We start from the raw sequence: 27,070 nt of genomic DNA, 5'->3' as shown, positions 1-27,070 counted from the left end.
CTCAAAAGCTTATACACTATGAGTTTGGACCCACATCAATGGAACAGCATTTCTCCTCCCCCCTTCCCAGGCAGCCCACTGATGTCCAAAAAATTGTGCTCCCAGGGGATAGGAGGCTCTAAAAAAGTAACATGAAAGCAGGGTGTGTGCCTGCAGTGAGAAGGGGAAATCAGTACTGACTGCTAATTTAGTCTGGATCCAACATAAAGGTTTGCTAGTTTGGCTGCTCTGAATAAAAGGTATTACATAGTTTTTTGCTTTTCGATTAATGGATTGTAAATGAAGTTACTCGCCAGTTTATAAACCACAAGGGTCGCCAGATTTCTACAGTATTATTTTATTTTCCCCCCATTTAAAATGTAGCACTGAAATTCTGAACACATATAAATACCCCTATGATTTCTTAACATACTTTTCAAGTGTCATTACTTAAAGTGACTCATGAAATTTGAAGGGGAAAAGAAAAAGAAAACTAAAGAAAAGATAAATCTGTTTTTTGTTTTTCTCCTGATGTGGCTGGGTAACAATTTCATTTGCCAATGTTAACCCAAGACATTCTTCATTTGAAAACATCCATTTTTCAACTGAGCAGTGTACAGCATATAAGATAAATACATTGTTTTCCTTATAACCCCCACTATCTACCCCACTTGAATGTTTACAGTGTCCCAAGCTGCTATGTTTATTAAAAACCAATTGGTGCAAAGCGCCTGTAAACGCATGCAAGTTAAAAATCACTTAACACACACTTTAAGTTAAAGAGTCTAAGGACTTTAATGTTTACTTGTGGCTATGGTTCAGTCACATTTTCAGATGTGTTTGTTTCTTTGGCAAGGTTGGTAACTATTCCTTCCTTAGATTCAGGGTGATGCATTTCCATTTTGATCTGCTCTTTGACATTCTTGTTATTTACATCCTTAGTAGTGTTTTCCATCACAGAATCAACATCTATTTTCCCCCGTAGATTGTTTTCAGGAAAAGATGACTCGTCCACTTGTACAGGCTCTGGGGCATCTTCTGCTTTCTGTTCAAGTCTCTCCAATATATTCTGGACTTTTCTTACGCCGTCTCTCCTGGCCTGACGGACATCTGCCCGACCCTCGGGATCTACAGAGTCCAAGGCTAGCAGCTCTTTGGTCAAATACTCTTCTATCATCAGGTACCTTTTGTCATTTTTCTTACCGTCAAAGGAATCAACTGCCTGCTGCAGTGATTGCACTTGATTTAGAATGGCTTCAACTTTCAAGACTCCTGGGTGTTTTGGAAGTTCTTCTGTCTCTGAAGGCTTCTGTGCTTCAGGTTCTTGTGGGACGGGCCTTTCTTCTAGTGGAGCAGCTTCAGCAGGGCAAGGAATCTTTTTATCAACATTCTCTGCTGGGGGAGGTGGTTTCTGTGGAGGCGGCTTGGTATCAGCGTCGGTATGAACGACTTGAATGGGGATGTATGAAGCAGGACCCTCTGTTCCAGGTGAGCCTACCTTGTTATCCAGCTTGGCCTCAGGCAGCAGAATCGGTGGTGATCCTTGGGTTGGCATTTGTTGCTGAGAAGCCTGGCAGAAAGGGTAGTGGATACTCGTTAAAAAGAAATGCAACCACAGAAAACAACTGCAAGGATTTCAGTTTTAAACACCATTAGGAAATTTGAATATTTCCAACTAACATGACCTTTCTCGGGTGTTGCCTGTGTAGGGGGTTTATGTCCATCCTTGCAATATTATTTTTAGTAGTTACCTAACCCAAAGTAGTTACCTAACCCAAAGGACAGTCCACAGCTCTGAGAAGCAGCTTATATGGACATTAAAACTTACAAAGATTACTACAGTCAAAAAGGGCAAGAGTCCAGCAGCACCTTAAAGACTAACAAAAATATTTTCTGGTAGGGTATGAGCTTTCGTGAGCCACAGCTCACTTCTTCAGATACGAAGATATCTGAAGAAGTGAGCTGTGGCTCACGAAAGCTCATACCCTACCAGAAAACATTTTTGTTAGTCTTTAAGGTGCTACTGGACTCTTGCCCTTTTTGACTACTGCAAACAGACTAACACGGCTACCCACTGTGAAAGATTACTACGAGAACTTTAAAAGAAAGAAGAGATTATAAGAGAAAATGAGAATGGGGAAGATATAAGAAAGTACAAAAAGGGAACTAGTGAATCAGATTCTATAGAGTTCAAAAGTATAGTGATGGAGCAGGCTGAAATGAACTGCATTAAAAAAGCCAATTCACCCAATCATATGGCTTTATCGGAAAAGCCCCTGGAGGTTTCTTCAACTAACAAAAAGTAGATGGGGACTATTCTCTGTAGTACTATTTCTAGACCTCTCCTGTCACCAAGAAGAGCTGCAAAGAGTAAAGTATGCAGGAGAAGAAGAAAAAAACACAGTTAACTTCTTTGTGGAGAGCCCAGAGGATTAAGTTTTTTTAAGAGTTGTAATTTTTACTCTATTGTGCAGTGATTACCAGATTAATTTTGTCAATTAACGGGTTAAGGTTTTCAGCCATACGTTTCTGTGTGAGTGTAAAGTCTACATGACTACAACATTTTGCACAGTAATGGCGAATGAAAACCAGGGAGCCACTTATATAGGTCCATCACACCTACCTGAGGTCTGACAGATTGTATTCTAATGGGAGTTGGGGATTGGATTCTGGCCGGTGAGCTGTCGCGACTTGTGGGACCTCTCTGTGACATCCTGTACGGAGACTGTGCCCGCTGTGGCCTCTGATCCCGGTCATCAGTCTGAACTTGGTGGAACACTGGCGGGTGAGCATGGTAATCACTCTGCTGAGCTGGGTAGTGTGTCTTCTGTGCCTGATGATAGACTTGCGGTGGTTGTCTTGGAACGTTTCCCTCATGGATCACAGGGATGGGAATATAGCCACGCGGGAGCTGATGACTCCCTGAGCTGGCCCTGCCTGACATAGTTGGCGATTCTGCAGATGCAGGTGATGGAGGCTGCTGGAGGAGAGAAAAGCTTTGTTATTAATGTTCATTTTCATGTTTGCTGTTTTATTTTCAAAAAGGACTCATGAAATATTTAAAACAGGGTTAAGTAAATGGCTGACTATCCTGTCATGGTTTCTCTATTGATAGGGCAATGGTGCTACCATTGGTTTATTGTTCTCAAGATCGTTGCCGTGTGGCCTAAACACTGGCCAGAGTTGCTTAATTTGATCTGTGTTCAAGAACTCTGGTGCCTTGGCACACCATTTATGCTAAAAAAAATCCTACACGGCGACCAAAGAGCATGCAAACATCACAAGAAGGTTGTTTTAACCTTACAAAGTTGTTATTTTTTTCTATCTTAGGAAGGCTCTCTTCTGGGGCCCCTCCCACATCCAGTCAACAACTGTGGAGAACACTGGAAAACCTAAGAGAGGAGTAACTTTAATTTTTGCTCTATACGTTTTAATTATTTGTTTTGTATTAACTAGTTATAAATGAAAATGGAAAATGCTTGAAGCATTTTCATGACTGACAGATTTAACACAGGACTTGCGCCCCTTCACCAGGTGCATGAAATGCTATCCTCATGCTATCATTCACTGAAAAAGACTAACAGAGTAATCCCTCTGGAAAGAGGCTATAAATGGAAATAAACAAAACACAGGGTTTTTTACGAGAAAGATGTACAGCTAGCGAACCACAGGCTGAGTAAAAAAAAATGGAACTGTCTGACTCCACTGATTTTATTTCTTTGGAGATATACACAGTACAGAGTATTGGTACATGAAATATACACAACAACAGAAGGACCACCAGCTGCCAAACACACAGGGTCCTGAATGCACTGGACACACCCATACCAGCACAAAGACTCTTAAATTTATGATTATGCTGTTACATCCATAAGCACACAAGTGAAAATAAAATAATACATTTTGGCATTATATTAAATGTCATTTAGTTCTGAGCAGGAACAAACCATGAAGCATATGAGTGATCTTTGTCTATCCCAACTTGTACAACAAACAGAAGATGACCATTGCAGTGATTCTCATCAATTTCATTCTCTCAGGCAAACTTCATGGCAGAGTGGAGATTTGGAGCCAGGTCTCCCAGAGCCTAGTCTAGCATTCTAACTACCTCAGAATATGCATGAAGGACGTACAGATGTGGCCTATACTATATTGCTGCTTATTGCTGTAAATATGCTCTGACTATGTAGTTTCTTATACACCATTTAATGTGTCATGTTTAAATGCTTATACTTTGTTTCAGCTCTGTTTTAGATTTCTGCTTGTTTTCAGATTTCTGTAGTCCCAAAACCTACTGTACTGTTCATTGGACGTCCTATCCTGTTGATTATATATTTGACTTACACCATGAAATCTGCCTTGAGCCTCATTGAAAAATATACTATAAATAAATAAATATTTTGAAACTACCAGAGAAGACAATTATGTTGCCTCTATAACTCATATTATCATTTGGATCCTAAACCACAGATATAACTTCATATGGAGTTAAAACTGAAATTCCTTTCAACCCATAATTGGTATTATTGAATTATACTGTAATACCAAAAAGATTGCATAAATTGTTTTACTATCATCATGGCAGCACATTTAGAGTTCACAAGGTATTCGGAAAAAATCTTCCGTTCCTCCCTTGAAAGAATGGATGGAAAGACTGTGTGGTTTCTTCCGTATTTTGATTAAGTTAACGTATTTGGTTCAATCAAAAAAAATTGCGGACCTTGAATAGATTGGGGAAAGTATTTCAATACATAAATCACACACACATTTTTTTGGGGGGGAATATCCTAAGCCATGCAAAGATTCTAATGAGAAAATATAGCACAGCAATCCCCTCATCTTACCTCAGATCCATGAGGGGAGGGTACTTGGGCTGGGGCAGCTGCTGTTGTCTGTCCACCTTGTTTATCTATTTGGGCAGCTTCTGCAAGTCCCCGAGCAGGAGACTGTGGACGGGCAAAACCTCCTCTCAGAGGTGACGGAGCCTGCATCGTTGTCGGAATCGTGTCCACCTTGACGCGCTGCATGTCGGGCTGGTGACTGGGATAGTAGGAGTATTGTTGCCTGTTCTCTGCACCTTCATGGATGACTGGAATGGGGATGTAACCAGGGCGAAGCTTTGGGTAAACCATGTTTCCTTCTGTGATCTGGGACTGGTTTGGACTGTTTCGAGATGGACCATTTGCTGATGATGGGCTTTCCTAAACAAGCAAACAAAGCACATAGTCCAGGTTTAGAAATTAGGATCTGTACAGTTCAGAATAAGATGCTCGCAAAGAATGCCAACTCAAAAACCCATATATTTCTACTATAATTCCTCTGAACTACATCTGTAGCTGCTGACACAATTAAAAGGTAAAGGTCCCCTGTGCAAGCACTGGGTCATTCTTGACCCATGGGGTGACGTCACATCCCGACGTTTACTAGGCAGACTTTGTTTACGGGGTGATTTGCCAGTGCCTTCCCCTGTCGCCTTTCCTTTACCCCCAGCAAGCTGGGTGCTCATTTTACCAACCTCGGAAGGATGGAAGGCTGAGTCAACCTTGAGCCGGCTACCTGAAATCAACTTCTGTTGGGATCAAACTCAGGTTGTGAGCAGAGCTTGGACTGCTCACACAATTACATGCAGGTAAATAATAGATTTAAACTTGGCTGCGTCGAAAGACAAAATATACTTCACAGTCTGTCACAATGACTGTCTGATACTTTTAATTGCCTTGTTTAGCTAATCAATCAACGGATTATAAAAAAACAACAAGGTATCTAAATACCAAGCATTTTTTATAAAAAATGACGTTTGCGCAACTTGCAGCCTAATCCTATCCATTCCAGTAGATGTGGCAGAATGCAACAGGCTGTGATGCAACAGATACCGTAGCATTCTATACAAGGCAAGCAGCGCAGAGCAGAACAGCTCCACCCCATGTACATTTTAGCTTGAGAAATGCAGAGCTGGCGGTGAACACTGTATACCCAAACCACAGGAACTGGGCCTCCTCTTCGCCTAGGGGAAAGGACAACCTTTGCACAGTGCTTCTGAGCAATATTAAGGGTTCCCCAGAACCCAGTACGAGAGATGGGGCATCCCAGCACCAGGTGAAAGAGACAGGACTCTCTTTATGTCAGTGCAGGTGTCCCTACCTGCAGTCTTAAAGCCTGCATAGCACAGGCAGCATAATGTACTATGAAGCCTTATGTAAACACAAGCAAAGTACATAATATTATAATATACTGGATCCACTTTTATAGTCTGCATCCATGAAATGTTTGTCTGCACAAAGCCTCTTCACCGAGCTTGTAATGGAGGGCAGGAACAACCTAAACTTTAAGCCTCAGAGCACCTGGTCCTAAATACACTGTATGTGAGCCATCTTAAAAATCGGCTGCTACCCTGTGATTTCATGGAATATTTACAAACATTCTGATCACCAACACTGCCTGATTATAATGCCATAGGGCAAGTCAAACTTCAGTTTGCATTGGGAGCAAATCCTCACAAACAGATAAAGATAAGGAGATAACTGTTCTCACACTTCAGTATGCTTGTAAGAGGATACTAAAACTGCACAGGATGGAAATGGAACTTTTAACAAGAGGTCTCTTCCCCCACGCCCCACCAACAACTCTTCTAATGAAGCGCTTCCTGCAGCAGCCTTTCTATTTTGGGACCACATTCTAGATGAATCTCCAAGTGAGATCAAATAACAAGCACTGCTGCCACTCATAGGATAAATATCATTCAGTAAGGGCCAGACTACATATGATGGTGGCAGGCCTACATTTTAAACTGAGAATCTGCCCCAGTAACATGTAAAATGGGGGTGATGGCATGATTTAAAGCAAAATGGTTCTCAATCCTTCTCGTGCCTGCTGCTACCACTACCTAGCAGACCACTGTTCAAGGTTAGTTTCCTTCTGGCCACGCTCCAGTACCAGAAATTAGCCCCGCTGGAAGAAAATAACTGGAGGAGATGAATCTGCCGTGCTGGGCAGAGGGAGTGTTCAGCAACCTGCAGCAATGAGCTTATTTTGTGCTTAAATCCTATTCACCTCACATCCTTTACATATGGTGGGGGGGTTGCTCAAATTTAAAGACACATGTCTGCCTCCCTCAGGTTTAATTTGGGCCTAAATGAGGCTTTCATAAGAGATGGATAGTCAATAGTAAATGTGAAAAATCACAAAAGGTATCTGGAATGGCTAGCACAGATTGGGCAGCAAGTCCACAGAAGATACTGTTAACAAAAAATGTTTGCTAGCCATCCTAACCCCAATTACCTGTATTAGTTAGTTGTGTCACAGCTTGAAATGTAAAAAAGCTTTCAAACACTTCCTGGCTAGATCACAATTTGGAAACATCCTAGGCTTCCAGGGCAAGTGGTCACTTAAAAGCCTAGGCTAGCAGATGACTTTACAAAGAGGGGCAAAACAAACTGTGTTTGTTTAACTGTGTTAAACTGACCATTTGTGTATCATTATCTGGGCACATAAGCCTAAGTATATTTGACAGACTTGCAAATATTTGCTTAGAAAATATTTTGTTCTACAGCATATTTATGGGACTCAAGAATTTAAAGTGAATTTATAACACCTAAGTCTATAATAAGCCCTGACCTGGCAGGCCCGATCTCATCAGATACCGGAAGCTAAGCAGGGTCAGCCCTGGTTAGTGCTTGTATGGGAGACCACCAAGGAAGTCCAGGTTGCTACACAGAGGCAGGCAATGGCAAACTACCTATCTTTGCCTTGAAAACCCTACGGCAGGGGTGTCAAACTCATTGTTTACGAGGGCCGGATATGACATAAATGTCACTCGGTCGGGCCGGGCCATGCCTCGCCAGCCCAGATCGGGACTGGGTGGTGGTGGCTGCCTCAGCTGGCTCGTGGGCCGGATAAGAGCTCTCAAGGGGCCGGATCCGGCCCCCGGGCCTTATGTTTGACACCCCTGCCCTACGGGGTCGCCATAAGTTGGCTATGACTTGCCAGTACTTTCCACCACCAAGTCTATAATAATCTCAAGATCCCCATCCCAGGTAGCTTTTCCACTGCTTTACCTTATTGACTGAGTGATGCAAGTGAAATTATTTAAGGATTTGATGTTTGCACAAGTGCAGAACCCCCTTTAAAAAATCCTTAAAATCTAAGCACAAAAACAAAGCCGATACTTACAACTTAAAAAGCATTTAAATGTGTTAAACAGCCAACCCAACGCTTCATATGCAATTAGTCTGTACAATACTATATGGGCAGGCATATTTAAACCAGTGAGAAAACTGCTTTAGCGCTACAAGTGGGGTTTAGTGGCTCATGGATTCAGTCCACCTCACTTGTAGGAGCCATCTAGCTAACCATTTGACACCCAGGCTTTTTGATGATGACAAAGAGAACAAATGCAAGATAATTCTGTCACTTGCAGATCTTCTGTTCCTTCCTACTATTTTGACTTTGTGAACAGAAGTTTTATCCTCTACTTTTTGTCTCTTTTCTTTTTTATTTGCCGACTAGAAGCTACTAGAGAACGAACCCACACACACACACAGAGTTTGCCCTTCCAAACTGTAATAATGACTCATAAAAGCAAAGCAGGAGGCAGACATAAAAGTGTACCAGGAAGAAATATCCACTCGCTTCACTACTCCATCCACTTTTGACAGTGTGGGAGGAAGGGTGTACAGAAGCGAATGAGAAAAATTATCTCTTTCCTCTTATTTTCTCTGTCCTGTTGGCCCTAGCAAGAGAGACAGAACACTACACACAAACAGATCTTTCCTAAGATGAAACAGGAGACTATTTTACCAACAAGCCACTTCCTGAGGGAGCCTTGCTTCCACTCAATAGTGGCTGGCCAGCCAGACTAACTTCGAAGCAGAGAAATATATGCTAGAAAGACAGATAATGCCAGAAGACTTGCTAGATGGGAATTACAGGACTCGTCTTGTTAAAGTGAATATGGTTGCTATTGTGAAGTCATTGGTAAAATAAACAAAGGTGGAGCCAGAACAAATTGTGCAACAGGGAAAGAAAAATATCCCATCACTGTATCCTATGTGACTTCCCATTAAGTAGTCAGAAGCAGAAAGAAATCTCTCAGCCTTATTCTGAGCCCTTCAATAAAAATACACAAGGCAAAGAAGAAATCCTTTATACATCTATATGGTCACCCATGTATTAGAAGCCACAGTGCATTGTGCAAGCAGAAAGAAAAGTTATTTCTGTTGGTGATGCACGTGCAAAATGTCTTTGCTGTGCTTTCATGCATTCCTTATATAGGCAAGCGCTCGAATGAGTCAGCTGTATCTTGAAGCATGCAGGAAGGCTGGAACAGTGTCATGATTCTGAATATGAAATTATATGTGTGGGGCAGAAGACCGGAATTGGCTCTGCTGTGTCCAAAACAAGATGAAATCGAGGACATGCCTGTGCTTGACCCTCTGCTGCAGATCTTCACATCACATTTGATTTGTTCACGCTCTGTGTTACATTGTTCTTGACACATTATCTGTTTGTTCATATTTCTGTCTCTTGAAACTATGACCTGGGCTTTGCATCAGTTAATAATGGGGCAAGAGCAGGGGTACAATAAGTATAATGCTGTATCCAAGTATAATGTACACAAGTATAACGAATTATACATTATTATGCATTATTCTTTCTTTCTGCTTGTTTTATTATTGATCTTAATATTGATCATCGTTATGCTTTACTAAGTATAATGCTTAATGCATATCGCTGACAAGAACAGGATGAATACAAACTGCATAAGCTACTCCAATAAAAAGATATACAAAAAAGGGACTTCTACGCTGTCTCATCCCAATAACCTACCAGCCTCTATCTGTATTTCCCCTCAACCCTAATGTCTCATGCTGTAGACGTACAATTTTCCTGGCATGTCTTTTGATTGTGTAATGAAATGGATCTAATAAATAGGTAAACAAATACATTTATTTATAATGATTTATTTAGAAAATGTGTATGCTGCCTCCCTGGAGACGCAGTCAAGGCTGCTCATAATATAAAAACAGAACAACAAAATCATAAAAATAGTAAAGCATAAAAGCATCAATATTAAGATCAATAATAAAACAAGCAAAGATCCTGCTAGGGATATAAAAGCAAAAAAAGAAAAAGAATTCAGTAATTTAAAAAGTTCATCCAGGAATAGAATAGAATAGAAACCAGCAAAGGCTAAAAACAAACTATTTTAAAAACAAACAAACTAAAAAGCTGGATAACTCTTCAATTCAAAGCCTGGTTATAAAGAAATGTTTTGGACTGCACCAGAAGGACATTGAAGAAGGCATAAGTTGAATCTCAAGGAGGAAAGCCCAAAGGGTGTGTGGGTAATGTTGAGTGCAATCCGCATATTGGCACATCCTCACACCAGATCCCCTGATGATTTCTACAAGCGGTTTCCTGTAGATGTTAAACAGTGTGGGGAGCATGATGGATCCATTTGCCCTCACAGCATAAATGCCATGGGGCTAAGCAGGTTCCACTTTCTGGACCAGATGCCCCGTACAACTGGAGCTATTGAACCACAGTGGCCCCACCTTCAACATTCCCATTTTGTTTGAATAATGTGACAGTGTCAGTTCTGGTCTCCTGAGCCCTAATATGTCATGGCTAACTATTTTGCAAGCAGATATGCTCTTGATTTGTGTTAGAACATTCACCTCACCGGATACTTATATACCAGTGATGGCGAACCTTTTAGAGACTGAGTGCCCAAACAGCAACCCAAAACCCACTTATTTATCGCAAAGTGCCAACACAGCTAGAAGTCCACATGGGGCTAGGGGTTGCCAGGTCCCTCTTTGCCATCTGCAGGAGGTTTGGGGGGCGAAGACTGAGGATGGTGGGGTTTGGGGAGGGACTTCAGTGCCATAGAGTCCAATTGCCAAAGTGGCCATTTTCTCCAGGGGAACTGAAATAGCAGATCTCCTGCTACTACCTGGAGGTTGGCAACCCTGTATGGGCAGCCGAGCGAGGGAAGGAAAGCAGCTGAAGTGTAGCCCCCACTCCTTCAGTTTGGTTCTTTTTCCAACTGTTATCTTCATACAAATTAAAAGACTGTTATGCGGGGGGGCTGATGGTGGGGACAGCCCTCTGCACGGGCTCAGAGGCACCTTCAGTTGTATGAACGAGCAGAGTGGAGACCCAAGCTAAGCAAAGGGCTTGACTCCAGCACAAACGCCAGACGGGCCCCCCTTCGGCCCTCACCGCAAACCCCGTGCTGCAGTCACCAACCAGCCCGCTGCAGACGGCCACCCAGGAGTCCCACTCCCATCCCAGCCCCGTCCCGGCTCCGCCTCTTCCAGTCCTTGGCAGAAAGCTCGTCATTGTCTTCACTTCCGAAGCGCGCAGCCGGTGACTGCAGCGAAGGCACTGGGAAGGAGCCAGGAAGGCACCGCTGGTCCCCAGCCTCCTCAGCCGGGGGAACGAACTCAGGCAAACTCTGTGCTGGGTCGACGGCTCGCGTGCCCACAGAGAGGGCTCTGAGTGTCACCTCTGGCACGCGTGCCATAGGTTCGCCACCACTGTTATATACACTCAATACTGGGTTGATCAGTAAGATATTTGCCAAGTGTATTTCAACAAAGCCAAGGTGATTCATAAATCATTTTAGTTCATGATATTTTATTATCTCAATGGGCTCATCATGCAAATTGTCTATGTAGCAGTCTGCTTTTGCCATCTTAAACCAGTGCTGGAATTTTATTTCATGCTTTGTGATAATTTCCAAAACCAGCACCAAAGACACTCCATCCTGCCTCTTGCTTAACACCATTTTAAATAATCAAAACTACATCCTTTGCCAGCCCACTAAGATGAGTCCTCACTCCATGTAATGCCTGGCTTTGCGGAGACATGTGAGGGCATTCGCCCTGTTTGCCTGGACTCAAAGATTCCATTAGGAGCTGATGAAATAAATGCCGTACAAAATGAGCTTGCGTCATTGCTTCACCCTCCCAAAGGCAAAAATTAATGTTCCTTAAAACTAACCCTACAAAGAGAACCTCCTTGCTAGAAATGAGGAAGATACACATGCTACAGCAAGCTATTTGTTTTCACTGTATGACTCAAAGGCAGAGAAGTATCTACGATCTTGATGTTAACTGAGCTGTAACAAATATCTTCCCATGTCAAACATACAAAATAAGTACTTCTCGTGAATACAAGCCTAGTCATGTGGATTTCCAAGTATGGGTTGTGGCCTTCATAAAATGCTTAAAGGAGGAGAGTTGAGGCAGTCGCTACTAGTTCAGGCTGGAGGTAATATTATGTGGGGAGGACTGGAATATTGAAATCAGAAACGGCAGGGAGAAGCAGAGTCAGAGTTATGATCAACGAAATGGGCAGGTATAAATAGGGTTGCCACCGGCGGGAGGTTTTGGGGGCAGAGGCTGAGGTAGGCGGGGTTTGGGGAGTGGAGGGACTTCAATGCCATAGAGTCCAATGGCCAAAACGGCCATTTTCTCCAGGTGATCTGAATCTCTATTGGCTGGAGATCAGTTGTAATAGCAGGAGATCTCCAGCTAGTACCTGGAGCTTGGCAACCCTAGGTATAAAGGGGCACGACTTCATAAGTTGAGAGAAGACTGAAATGTGAGGGGGGAAATTCCCTAAAGCCAGAAGAGCCCTAGTTATTACCAATTTCCCATAAGTATTCCATCTCGCCAGACAACACACTTGTCTAGCAGCATGTCATACCAACTCTCTCTCCCCACCAGTCTCAAAACAAATGGTTCAGACCTTCTCAAGAACAACATAAAATAAAATTGTCAGGCAGTGCTCATTCTTATCCTAAGCAGGAGACTAGAGGGATGAACAAGGGGAGAAGCCTAACATGCTTGAAAGCTCTGAAGGAAGGGCCCCAAGGAAGCAAAAGGCCAAGCAAGGAATAGGAAGATACCGTCTAGCACCATGCACCAGGCTGGGAGACATACAGCTGCCCAAGTTATGTTAAATGGAAAACAAGCTGGGGAGGAATTCCATTTCTTTGTCGATTCAAATACGTTCAATAACATATTTGTTATTAAATAACATATATGTTAATTAACATATAAATAAACACCCTGCTTTCCTTTCAAGTGGGGGGACAAAGGAGCTTACAACATCATTTTAATCTCCTTTGCTCTATCTTCACAACAACAACGGTAGATTAGGCTGAGAGAGACTGACTTGCCTGAGCTCAGCCAGTGAGCTTCTAGGGCATGGTGGGGATTCGAATGTGGGTCTCCCAGATCTAGTCCAACAGTCTAACCCCTACTCTCTCTGTCTTTCTCTCTCTTACACCCCCCATCCATCACTTAAAAAGGAAAATTTTATTTGAAGTGTGAAATTACAAGATTTCCAGAAGGAAACTGTCCAAGGGAAACTTCATTTCTTTCTTTAAAATTGTTCTAATATAGAAAATTAGCCAGCAGATAACTCAGCTGTCTTTAGACTCCAATCATTTAGAAAGCAAAGCTTTCTTTTTTCATTGCTTAGGCATTTAAAAAAGCAGGTGGCTTTCACAAACGCCTCTGTGGGTAGGATACAAATTTGTTAAATATACATGGCAATGAGGTGGATTTTTTAAATTTGCTATGAAGGAACATGCACTCTGGCACAAATTTGCTATGAAGGAACATGCACTCTGGCACAACTTTCTCAAACTTCGGCCCTTTAAAGTAAATTCCATGCCAGATTGCAATAACCGGCAGTCCACAGTGTTACATCTAGTGTTTATGTTGAGTCTGTCAACTACTTAACACCATTTTTAAACAAAACATTTGAAGTCACTTCCAGAAAAACATTGTCATGACTTCATTTGTTTTATTTACCTAATGTTCCCTCCTATGAATCATTGCTTTCCAAACAGTTCTTCAAAGACTTCTGCAATTATTTCTTTCTTTCTTTCTTTAAAAAAATTGAAATAATTGTCCTAATCTGGCAGGGAAAAAATGTTTAACTATTACTTATTTATATATGACCAAAGCTAAATATTCACAGAAGGACCTATACTCTAGTTCCTTCATACTGGTTTCTGAAATATTAAAAGCAGCTTCAGTTTGAAATGAATCATCCATGCTTTTCTACATTGAACAATCACAGGTCATTCAACAATCCAACACTATTATCATAACATAAAACCAGTGTGGAAATCTGAATATGGGAACTAATTTCTAAAAGGGCTCTGTTAGTAACTAGACAACGTGTACAAAATATCCTGCATGGGGGGGGGGGGGACAGGACCACATCCTGCAAATTGTTAGTGCAGTATTTTTCAAACAATCTTCTAGAAAATTCTAGGGTGCCTCAGAAGCATAATGGGGTTTCTCAATTAGAACATCTGCAATGGTAAACAAGCTTCTTTGAAAGATGGTTTGTTCTATATGCTGATCTCCTGAAATATGAAGCCACAGTTGAGTACTTAGGTGGGAGAGAGGTGAGGCTAACCAATGCTCTGCATGAACTGAATGTAGGCATGCCCTCTATCTTACGCTAAGAACTGTGGTCCTGTTTGTATTTTATTAGGTTTCTATGTGCAAAAAGGATCAATGAAAGTGGAGAAGTTGAAAACCAGTGGGTTAAACTTATGAGAGGGAACGCTATGGCCTGAAGCTCCAGCTATTCCTCAGGTTGGGAAGTGACTTGGTGGCACTTAACACACACACAAAGTTTCATCAATGTAAATACAACTTCCACATGATGGACTCAACCCAGATAGTCCTGAACATATATGGCTAAAATATCATTACAGAGCGGTAGAGTCTGATCTGGAAAACAGAGTTTGATTCCCCACTCCTCCACATGAGCGGTGGAGGCTAATCTGGTGCACTGAATTTGTTTTCCCACTCCTTCACATGAAGGACACCTTGGGCTAGTCACAGCTCTCTCAGCCCCACCTAACTCACAGGGTATCTCTTGTGGGGAGGGGAAAGGGAAGGTGGCTGTAAGCTGGATTGATTCTGCCTTAGGTGGTAGAGAAAGCCGGCATATAAAAACCATCTCTTCTTCTTCAGATGGGTACACTTTGCTATATTCGTCTATAGCAGAAGAATAAAACGAGTGTCCAGCACCATCTCAAGGACTAACAAAAACTGGTAGTCTTTAATGTGCCGCTGGACTTGTTTTATTCTACATAAACTGGAAGTTGCACTAACATATGGGATTTTTTTCTCATTCCACCAGTGCCCTAGGATGGGTTAGGGAAGGGAGAAAGTGGAAAATATACTGCTAAAGGGAAAAAAGGATACATGTGTGTACATAGCCTCTGCTGTGTATGCAGATGTGTTTGCAATACTTCAAAGCAAGTTCCACTTAAACTAACGAGACCAGTTTTTAAATAAGCATGTTTATGATAGGCTATGACGTTGAACAATACCTATATTGTTTTTTATGGTTATAGATATGCAGCCAGCGGTGTTCATGGGCCTTTCCCGAGTTTCAATTCAGCTACATTACTGCAAATGAAAATGAGCACTCTATAATGACTGAAATTCTAATTTAAAAAAATTTCTAGCCTGCCTTTCTACTCATAGAGTACATTTTGACCTGTGATTGAGATGCAGCTTTCAGAGTAATGACTAAATCAATATTAAAAACCACAACCTATTTCTGTTCATAAAGCCTGAAATTTAAGCAGGGAAACTTCAGGCCGGCTCTCTCACCTTGGCCTAATTCTGCAGCTGTTCTAATTTTAGCTTGGAGTGTTGATATGACTATGCACTTTTGTACAGACAACAATCAAGTTTCTTGATCATACCCTAGAGCAGGGGTCTGCAAACTGTGGCTCCCGAGCTGCATGAGGCTCTTTGGCCCGTTGAGTGCGGCTCTCCGAACTTGGTTCAGAGCCCCTGCTCTTGCGCCCGCTCGTGCTGGCAGCCGGGCTGCAGAGCGGGCGCGCCTGAGAGAGAGAGCGGGCGCTCTCTCTCCCCCCCCCCTGCAGTGGAGAATGGCCGGGTCCCCCTTTCCCTTGCCCTCAATGGTTGGGAGGCTAAAGCCTTCCCTCCCCTCTAGCCACGCGATTGCTGGGCGGGCGGCTCAGCGGTTCCTGCCCCCCCGCCTATCAGCTGTTGGGCGGGGCGGGCTTCCTTTGGTAGACCTGGCCTCCGGCTGAGTCCCACTGGCTTTCTTGGCAGTAGACCTGGACTCCAAGGAGGGGAATAAGTCCCCTTTCAGAGGCCAGGTCTACCAACTGGCTTCTATGGGCCTCCGGAGGCCAGGTCTACTGCCAAGAAAGCCAATGGGTAAACCTGGCCTCCCAATGGGACTCAGCTGAAGGCCAGGTCTACCAATAGGCTTTTATGGCGGTAGACCAGGCCTCCAGACGAGGACTCCGGACGGGGAGGGGGAAATGGCAGGGACTTACAATTTAATTTTTATCAATAAATAAGATCATTATTAAGTATGATATCAAGTTTTATTCAGTGTACCTATAGTTTAATTAAGACTTAAAACTTTAATTAAAGTTTATTAAGTTAATGAACAGTGTACCTACCTATATAGTTTAAGTTTAAGAAATTTGGGTCTCAAAAGAAATCTCAATCGTTGTACTGTTGATATTTGGCTCTTTTGACTAATGAGTTTGCCGACCCCTGCCCTAGAGATGGGAGTTTCCTTTTCCAGCCTTCCCAGAAAGTGGTACCCTGGTAAGGCAAGGGATTGTTTCAGTGTGCTTTGTCACAAGTGTATAGCATACTCAGTGTTCTGAGAACACCCAATGCACTAAGGATGCAGTGAAACATTAAACAGCGACAGGAAGGCCACTGAAATGTTTCCATACAGCATTACACAGCTGCTATAATGTGTGGGAGCAGTTCACAATGTGGATCACCTCCAATGCAGAGATAGATGCCAACGCTGCCAGGAATAAACAGTGCTGCTGTGGAGACTCTTCTCATGAGGAGGTCAATCCAGGTGGTGAGTTGTTCCTACACACTACATAAGTCACCCAGAGCTGCTACTATATGGAAGCATTTTCTCCAGCTTCCACAGTTGCATTTCATTAATCCTTTTTAGGTCGGAAAAGGAGCATATAATGTGTCTCCGCAGATCAGTACGTCAAGAGACATACATCCTAATTTAATTTAGAACAGTGCATGTTTAATGAAACTCAACATAACCCCTAATTTATAACAAAGAAAAAAAGAAATGCATTCTTCTTACTTCTCAGGTGCTACCTTTGTATTTTCAGTGGTGCTACCTTTGTATTTTCAGTGGTGATCTCTAACTTTAGGCCAATAAAAAAAATTGTGAATTTTTAAATTGACAAGCATTACAAGACAGAAGTGATGTTCACTGAAAAATCACATCTAAAGTGCCACAGTGGAAGGTTTTGTTGTTTGCACGTGAATGTATTGATTCAGCATGTCTGGTTCATGCATGCTACAAGGCAACTGTACTAGCCCCAACTGCAGACCAAAGGAAAGTTGGGGTCATAGAAGGTGGAACAAAAATCCAAACAAGGTACTTTCTTTCTGCAGGTACATTTTATCACACTTATTTGACAAAGCACCAAATAAGATGTACAGGAAATTCAACACTAGACATGGTTTTATTGGGTTGGATCAACTCCAGGGATTTCTGTTCATTGTGGGGGGGGGATGATTTCCATAGATTTCTCACTTGAGTTACAGCTTCCTGCGCTGCCACCCATGCCATTCCCAAAGGTGCTGCAACCTTCAACATAAACTTAGCAAGCTCAGAGGACTGTAGCAGAAAGGGGGAGACAGGAAAAATCTCTTCCGTAAGGAGAATTTCACTCATGGATCTTTGCATTCAAACCATCATTTGAAGTTTCAACAAGTATGTTTTACATGGCATGTTAAAGGACAAACCCAATTTAGTTTACTTTCCCAACAGACTAATATATCAGTGTGGATTCAATCACTTCATCATGCATAATTCTGTAGATTCAGACCAAATGCATGTGATATAGATGCCATTATCAGCAAGCTTGGTGACACTGCTCCATGGTAGGTCAGTTTATTTTACAAAAGATAGTTGGGCTCTAATGACTTACTCAGGCAGCCCATTCCTGAAGGGGGACGGAGTCGCATAGGAACCAGCGTGACCCCTACGCCAATGTCCAATCCACTTGTGTCATGCAAAGTGGCACGGAAGCTGGTGCAGGGTGACTTACACTGGTCCCAGGGCTCTGCACACCAGCACAAGCCTCCAGCGCAGGTTCTGCCTCCCCGTTGACGTATGTTTGGTGTGAGTGCTTGCGCCAGCATCCTGGGGGATGTTCACAGGAGAGGAGCTACCTTTAGGCAGCCTCCTAACCTCTTTCGGCCCCCAAATGCACCATTTTGCAGGCAGCGAGATATGCCTGCAAAATTGTGGCGCAGCCCCATAGAACTCTATGAGCTGTTCCACAGGTTTTTTTTTTTGTTTTTTTTTTTGCAAAAAGTATGTTTTAATTCTTTTTTCAGCTTGCTGTGCTGGCAGCAAGCCACTCTGGAGGCCACACAGCTGCGCCGCCTCTGGGCACCGTCTAACCCCCCCTTTCAGGAATGGGCTGCAAGAGTACTGAAATTGTTATAATATTTTTCCAATAAACCAAAGGCCTAAAATTTGGTCAACATGTATTCCAACACTTCCTGATTATTTAAAAAAAATGTCTTGATGGGAGGGTAGTTGTGCATCTCTCCCCTCAAAGTGTGTGCCCAAATTCGTAAAATATTTCCAGGCTATCTGTTTATTTTATGGTCTATGAAAGCTGAAAATGGGCATATATATAGTCCAAGACATTCATAGTTCAATCCTATGCAGAGTTACTTCAATCTAAGACCATTGGACTGTCGGATTACCAAGGAAGTATAAAAATCAGGGTTTGTGGGAGTTTTTTTAATGTCTAACAATTAAAACTTAGGATATACCCATAAAGACCAGGATTTCAGCATAGATCAATTCAAGACACATGTGCTCTATGGTTTCTTCACATACTTCAATCAGACCATGAACTTTGGAGGAACACACTTTCATGGTCAGCACTGGGAGACGGTACTATATATTCAACCAAATATCTCTGGTATTCCTTTCTAAGCGGGAGCAGGTCTAAAACCAATAGCTTTCATTATCACTGATTGCACCCACCCCCATGTGCCATGTGGAATTCTGATTTCCCTCATTTACTTCTCTGGAAGCGTATACAAAATGAAAGAAAGTATGTATTCCCTCGGCACTGTTTTTTGTGCATACAGAACCCCCTCCCCGAGATTTAAAAAATGGCGGAGAAAAAATATTTTAAATCCATGAAGAATCGGTCTGTTGTGTTCCTTTTGCTCCTAGATTTGCTCTGACCACCAGCGCAGGGTCATTTTTTTTAACAAGAACAGCTGGAAAGTGCTTTTCAGAACATTAAGAACCTTCTCTGGCAGCTGAGGCGATAAGGCTTTTAGGTTGAAAGCCAAATGCATTGCTCTAGTGAAGCCACTCAAATGCCTTCCAGTGCTGTTCTCACTAGCAGATTTGTTCAGCTTTCTGGTGAGAACTGTCTGCCCAACTTCCCCCGGTAATATGTACAATATATTTCTGAATATTACGAATAAAGCTCCCCACCCAATGCTAGACTCTCCAACTGTATTATGTTTTGTGCTTCTCTTTAAAACAAACACGCACAGACAAATTCCTGTAAGTGAATAGGAAAAACACCCAACAATCACTTTCCACTAGGCTGTCAACTTCCTAGTTCAGACAAGTTGTCATTGCGTAACAAAGAAAGAGACCAATAGTCACGAAATGAAGCACCTTTGTTTTTACATAATCTCCCCATCTCAGAATCAATGCAACCTTAACTTCAAAGAGATGAGTCCTCAAAAGAGCATCTATACGGCTCCTTTTAAAAAAGTGCGCAAACCAGAAAAGGACACCCCCATCAGCAAGGCACATAAAAAGAGGCGCACGCCACTGCAAGCATAAGTTTGCCTCTTCCCAGGCTGAGCGAGATTGAACCAACTTTAAATAAACACTGCAAAGGGCCGAGGTATCAAATGATTGAACACATTAAAAAAAGGACTGCAGTGCGTCAGAGACAAAAGCCAGCTCCTAGCCTCACTGCATTGCCATGTTGGGAGGAGGGGGGAGAGAGAGAGACAGGCTTTTCCTGGCACTGCCCCATCGCATTGCTAACAGCGCCTGGGGGAAAAGCACTCGGCCGCCGTCCTTCAAGAGGCGCCGTTGCGTGTGGAGCAGAATTCCGCCAGGGCTGCCCTTCAGGCCCTCTGCTGACAACCTTCCCACCACCACCACCTTTTTTTTTTTTTTACACTGCCAATAACTAAGGGAAGAAGATGACTCTGCAGCTCCCGCGACAATGCCATATACTCAGGGCCGGTGCCAGTCATCTTTGCATCCTAGGCAAGGCTACTTGTGCCCCCCCCCCACCCCACAATTGCTAACCAATTTTGAAAAACAGATGTCTTGTAGAAAAAATAAAGCATCCTAAAGTTATAATTAATTCTGTCCCATAGCACCGTTGCGGCTTACCTTAAAATTAAAAAAATATATAAATTGCCAGTTGCATTTTCCCCAAGAAACTGTGTGTGTGTGTGTTAAGTGCCGTCAAGTCGCTTCCGACTCATGGCGACCCTATGAATGAAAGTCCTCCAAAATGTCCTGCCTTTGACAGCCTTGTTCAGATCTTGCAAATTGAGGGCTGTGGCTTCGTTTATGGAGTCTGTCCATCTCTTGTTGGGCCTTCCTCTTTTCCTGTTGGGTCTTCCTCTTTTCTTCCAAGAAACTAATGGGTTGAAACTGATTGTCTTGGGTGCGGTGGGACACAGGCAGGATGGTGCTGCTGCAGTCGTTCTGTTTGTGGGCTTACCTAGAGGCGCCAGGTTGGCCTCTGTGTGGACAGACGGCTGGACTGGACGGGCCTGGGCCTGATCCAGCAGGGCCGTCCTTATAAAACGGTGCCCCCTCAGGCCCCTCTGAGGCCTGCGCCCTAGGCGACCGCCTGGTTCGCCTCACGGTAGCGCCGGCCCTGCACATACTGAGTCAAGCAGGGGGACCCCCCTCACCCATACCCAGTCCTCTGTCAAGCGGCGTGTCTCCCTTCCCCTCACGCCCAAGGCTGGAGAGAAGGAGCCCCCCCTCCCAAACCAGCCCCAACCGCCGCCTTCCCGCCCCCCCCCCTCGCAGCACATGGCCGAGCAAAGTTTGAGGGGGAAAGCCCCAGGCCCCCTCAGCCGACAGCCTCCCAACTCTCCCTCCGAGCCCTCCTGGAAACCCCTCAAGCCCGACCGAGGCGTTTAGGACGGTCCGCGACCAGGAAATACGGTAAAAATGGGAAAATACGGTAAAAATGGGAAAATACGATAAAAAAATACAGAAAACGAACCCCTCAAGTCCAGTCACGTGACACAGAAGTCGGGGGGGGGGGAGCGGGAAGGAAGGGCCCCCAGGGCCGCTGGGCCCCCCTGCCCTTGCCTCGACACAGCAGAGCGCCCAGGAGGCAGCCCTATGCCCTTAGGCGCGGGAGGTTTGGCCGCTCTCGCGGCCCACATCTGAATGCTCAAAACTCTGCACGGGGGTGGGGGGTCTTATTGTGGAGTTTGGAGGATTCGGGTGGCGGGGGGGGGAAACGTGCCTCTAAAGAGCGGCCGACCCAAGGCGAAACCTGGCCCGGTTTTCCCGCGCGAAGCCAAAGGGGGGGGGGGGAACAAGGCTCGGCGGCTTCTCTCTCTCTGCGTCTCTCCGCCCCCCCCCCGCCCCCCAATGGCAGTACCTTCAGGTAGCCCCCTTGCAGGCGCGGGTCGTTCCAAGTGGTGGTGCGGCTGTTGTGGTCCACGAAGAAAGGCCAGCCGGTCTGCGGGTCGATCTTCACCTCCCAGCCCGGCGGCAGGGGCTCGCGCTCGCCGCCGCCGCCGCTCTGCGCCACGGACGGAGCGGCCGCGCTCATGCTGCCGCCGCGCGCGAGGGAAGGGACGGGGCGGGAGAGCGGCGGAGTGCGGGCAAGCAGCGCGCCGCCGCCAGCCGGGCCATGCACCGGGCAGCTGCGAGAGCCCGCCGCGCCGCGCCGAGCACCTTTATGGCTCGGCGGGGGAGAGGGGAGGGCACGCGGAAGGGGCCGGGCGCGTCTGGAAATAGCCAAAGAGGAGGAGGGGAGACGCAGGGCAGCTGCCCAGCTGGAAACTTCTGGGCGCTTCCAGCGCCTTGGCGGGCGGGCCGACGGCTCCTCCTCGAGTGCCTCCGCTGCCCCCGCCGCGCCTCGGCCGGGGAGGGATTGTGACGGGCCCGCCCCGTCACGCTTTGCCGGCTTGCCAGGCTGTGTCGGCTCGCGAGGGCCTCGTCCGGAAGGCGGGCGGGAAAGTGGGATCGCCGTGGGGAGCGGGGCTGGGGTGGTGCGGAGGGGGGTCCCAGCTGCCCTGAAGCACGACCCTTTTAAACCCTCGTGGGGGGGGGAATCTTGGATGAGAAACCGTCGTTGTTGGGCTGCTCGCAGGATATGTTGTTGGATCTTGGGGAAACTGAGGCTCTCGCCAAATTTAGAAAGCGCGTTAAAGAGCTCGATGATATATGGGGCGAAAACGCCCGGTCGCTTCATCCTCCTTTAATCCCTGTTTCAGCCAGGATCGAACGCGCATGCGTTCGATCCTGGCTGAAACAGGGATTAAAGGAGGATAAAGCGACCGGGCGTTTTCGCCCATCGATAAAAGCACTACTTTTCGTGCTGGCCGCGTTTGTTCGTCCCAGCTCTTCGGAATACCACCACCACGTGGTTTGCCTGCTTGTGCATATCGTTTGACAACTCCTCTTCTCTCCAACGCGATAATTCACAGCGGGTCGCCGTGTTAGTCTGTCTGCAGTAGTAGAAAAGGACAAGAGTCCAGGAGCACCTTCAAGACTAACAAGGATATTTTCTCAGTGGGTCACCGTGTTAGTCTGTCTGCAGTAGTAGAAAAGGGCACGAGTCCAGTCGCACCTTCAAGACTAACAAGGATATTTTCTGGCAGGATAGGAGCTTTCGTGAGCCACAGCTCACTTCTTCAGATAGCTCGTACCCTACCAGAAAATATTCTTGTTAGTCTTCAAGGTGCGACTGGACTCTTGCCCCTTTTCTACTAGAGCGTTTTGTTTAGCTAGATTGAATGCTAACCCTTCTATGGTAATGCAGGGCAGAATTCTGAATATACCATACTCAGACAGGATCTGCCCTTGCTCTTCTGGCTCTATTGACTCATTAGCTCATGCCCTTTTGGAATGCCGCTTTTACGAGGAACTTCGATCACATTATATTCCCCCCACCCTTTTAACATACAAATCTAATGCCTCTGTGTCTGACATAATGCCTTTTCTACTAAGCGATAGGGATCCCAAGGCTACACTGTCAGTGGCAAGATTTGTTTCAGTCCTTATATCCCTCAAACACTAGATATATGCTGCTCAAGATCAATGGATCAAGGAGCTTCTAAGGGATAAAAAGAAAGGTTAAGAGCGGCTTATAATCAATTATCCACATTGATAAGTACCTAGTATTTTCTGAAATTCATGGTATCGCACTATATTTCCCCCGTTTTAATATACAAATCCAATGCCTCTGTGACTGACATAATGCCTTTTTTACTAAGTGATAGGGACCCCAAGGCTACATTGTCAGTGGCAAGATTTGTTTCAGTCCTTATATCCCTCCAACACTAGATATATGCTGCTCAAAATCAATTGATCAAGGAGCTTCTAAGGGATAAAAGGAAAGGAAATTCATGGTTAAGGTTTGTTGTAGGCAGGCAGGGACCAGGCAGCGGTGCTTGGCCTCTGACTTCAATCACAGCACTGGAGATACTGTGGGAGCAGAGCCTGATGCTGGTTTACTCTTCCTGGGAGTGCCCAGCAGCACAAGGCTAAGTGCAAAACAAGCACACCACAGTGAAGAAGAAGAAGAGTTGGTTTTTATATGCTGACTTTCTTTACCACTTCAGGCAGAATCAAACCAGCTTACAATCGCCTTCCCTTCCCCTCCCCACAACAGACACCCTGTGAGGTGGGTGGGGCTGAGAGAGCTCTAAGAGAACTGTGACTTGCCCAAGGTCACCCAGCTGGCTTCATGTAGCGGTGGGCTCTGATCTGGAGAACCGGGTTTGATTCCCCTCTCCTCCACATGAGCGGCGGAGGCTAATCTGATGAACTGGATCTGTTTCCCCACTCCTACACACGAAGCCAGCTGGGCGACCTTGGGCAGGCTACAGTTCTAGTAAGAGCTCTCTCAGCCCCACCTACCTCACAGGGTGTCTGCTGCGGGGAGGGGAAGGGAAAGTGATTGTAAGCCAGTTTGAGTCTTCCTTAAGTGATAGAGAAAGTCGGCATATAAAAACCAATTCTTCTTCTTCTAGTCTGTCGCTGGCAGTAGAAAAGAGCAAGAGTCCAGTAGCACCTTAAAGACTAACAAAAAATGTTGGCAGGGTGAAAGATCTTAAAGTTAGAAGCTTGACTTCCATCTTGACAGAGGCCTGGTTAAAGTGCGAGGGTGGCATGACAGACAAAGAAGAGTTGGTTTTGCCGACTATCTCTACCTTTTAAGGAGAATCAAACCAGCTTACCATCTCCTTCCCTTTCTCTCCCCACAACAGACACCTTGTGAGGTAGGTGGGGCTGAGAGAGTTTGGTATAGATTGCTGTTCCTTTCTTCTTCTCATTGGCCAATACTGCAGAAAGGCATCCTAATCTTTTATTCTTCAGTAAGGGCTCATGTGTCTTTTTAACATGGGTTTCCTGGATACAAATTAAGTCAGCTCTGAGTTTGTTCAATGTATGGAATGCCTTGCTTCTTTTCGCTGGAGGCTGAGAGAGTTTGGATAGAACTGTGACTGGCCCAAGGTCACCCAGCTGGCTTCATGCGTAGAAGTGAGGAAACCAACCCGGTTCATCAGATTAGAGTCTGCCACTCATGTGGAGGAGCGGGGAATCAAACCCGGTTCTCCAGATTACAGTCCACTGCTCTTAACCACTACACCACGGTGGCTCTCAGAACTTGCACGTGCTCCCAGAGCCTTCTTCAATCAGGGCCACTTCCTGCGCAAAGTAAGAACAATCCTATGCGGAATTACTGCAGTCTAAACTCACAACGGGTTTGTGCACAGATACTGCTGGTTAGCATGCCACAGCTCTTGGCGAGTGTTGGGCTGGCATGCCAACTACGCAAGCATGGCTGCTTTATACAGGCAGCAGTCCACTGTAGGCCTCCTTTAAATGTGATGCTGGTGAGGGGAAAGAACTTGCCTATGCAACTTTAGGAAAGCCCCAAGTGGTGTCACTTAAACAGGGATGTTACCTGTGGGAAATGGTTATGTGTGGTTAAGTACACCTGAACGGGCATTGTGTTGGTGCCCTGTGCATGCATAGCTGGTTTGCATGGGTTGCAGCTCCATTTAAACAAGACTGCACTGACCTGTGCAAAGTCACAGCTATTTTGCCTTATCAGCCTCATATTTAAATCAGGCCTCGAACAAAGTTCAGGGTTTGCAAAGTGATATGGTTAAGTTCTTTTGCCTCACTGGCATCATGTTTAACTCAAGCCCCTGTTTAAATGAGTATGAAGGCTCACTTGCACATTCAACATTAGCAAGCTAATATAGTGCCCATCCAGGATACAGTGGTCTGATATTCTAACACTAGACAAATAGATGCCATCTTAAATTAGACATTGGATGTGGGATACGTAGCACAGCTAACTAATTGGGTTGGGTTTAAAGCAGATATTACTTATCTAGAATAATAACTTCCCCCATTGTTCCTTCCTCATCATTATTAACATGTGTTGACAGGAGGGCAATAACATATTGCAGACATCAAGTATGTTAGATAATTACAGGACATGACGGGATAACCAATTTACGCTAATGAAACAAGAGTCCAGTAGCACCTAAAAGATGAACAAAGTTTATTCCAACATAAATTCCATGAGCCAGAGCTCATGGCTGCCTAACCCCTCTGTAGTTTACACTAAGTGATCCTGATTCTGTGCTCACATAAACCATATCTAGAGGTGCAAAGTCATTAGAGGTTAATAATATGTTACTTATGCTGCAGTCCTAAAGAATATTTTGGAAACCGGCATCTTTTAAAAACCATTGCTGTGCCATACAAGCTTCCTAATAGTACTTACCCTCTCAGCAGTCTGTGAGGCAGGTTACTATTATTAGAACATTGGTCTTACCCAGCAAGGCAATGTTTATGTTCTTATATTGCAAAAGTTAATAAATCCCTGTTACTGCCCATATTGTCTAGTCCAGATTTTTTTGGGAAAGAAGCCATGAAGGGTCTGATTCAGAAAAAACAGCTGCAGCATCTTAGTAAAGACTGCCTTTTCCTTCTGTTTAGTGAGAAGGCCCAGTTGGTTCCATCTCTAGAACAGACAAGCTACTTCACGCACACACACAAAACCATGCACTAGCTAGCAATCAAAGAATGCTAAGTTCAGCAATCTAATTAACTAACGACAGTAGTTTCCCATTACAATGCAATACTTAATGTATTATGACTAACCCAAATGAAACAAAACAGTGTGCAGGCTTCTGAGTTCTTCGAAAACCTAATTGTTTAAAAAACAAATGGGGGAAGGGGGGAAAAAAAGATGTTTCAGGCCTTGATCGCGAAGCCACTTGCCTGCTCTCTTTGAATGGTGCAGACTTACTACGTAAAAACAATGACAGTCTCCACTGTGGGTATAATAAAAGGTGGTTTATCAAATATCTCTATTACCAGGCAGAACAAAGTGGACCCAAAATGGTCCCTGAGAGTAAAGGGGAAATGTGGTCCTACTTGGAAGGCTTTAAGAGAGGAGTAGACATGTTCATGGAGGAGAGGGGTATTCATGGCTGCTAGTCAAAATGGATACCAGTCCAGGATCAGATGAGCATGCCTATTATATCAGGTGCTGTGGAACACAGGCAGGATAATGCTGCAGTTGTTTGTGGCCTTCCTAGCAGCACCTGGTAGGCCACTGTAGGGGGCAGGGTGTACATCCGTCTCCCCCCGAGTCTTTCCCTCAGTCACAATCCTCAGGGGAGGGGTCTCGGCCTCAGACCACTCACCTGGGGAATCAGAACTTTCTTCCCCGCCGGAGTCCGCCAGGTTGCTGCCAGCTCCTCTAACAGCCAAG

The 27,070-nt window shown here is 44.7% G+C and overlaps 1 protein-coding gene across 1 annotated transcript; it reads right to left on the bottom strand.

Annotated features, from left to right (window-relative positions):
- Positions 1 to 636: 636 nt before the first annotated feature.
- On the bottom strand, positions 637 to 21,874 carry BAG3 (BAG cochaperone 3). Its single transcript, XM_056850123.1, has 4 exons — positions 21,701 to 21,874; positions 4,824 to 5,180; positions 2,603 to 2,959; positions 637 to 1,549 (listed from the first exon to the last, which is right to left on the bottom strand). The coding sequence occupies exons 1-4, from the start codon at positions 21,872 to 21,874 to the stop codon at positions 791 to 793; spliced, it is 1,647 nt and encodes a 548-aa protein (XP_056706101.1). The 3' UTR covers positions 637 to 790.
- Between the last annotated feature and the right edge of the window lie 5,196 nt (positions 21,875 to 27,070).

This window comes from Euleptes europaea, chromosome 5, assembly GCF_029931775.1.
Source record: "Euleptes europaea isolate rEulEur1 chromosome 5, rEulEur1.hap1, whole genome shotgun sequence".
Classification (NCBI taxonomy): domain Eukaryota; kingdom Metazoa; phylum Chordata; class Lepidosauria; order Squamata; family Sphaerodactylidae; genus Euleptes; species Euleptes europaea.
The sequence above is the reverse complement of the archived record's forward strand: the minus strand, read 5'-3'. Positions and strand labels throughout refer to the sequence as shown.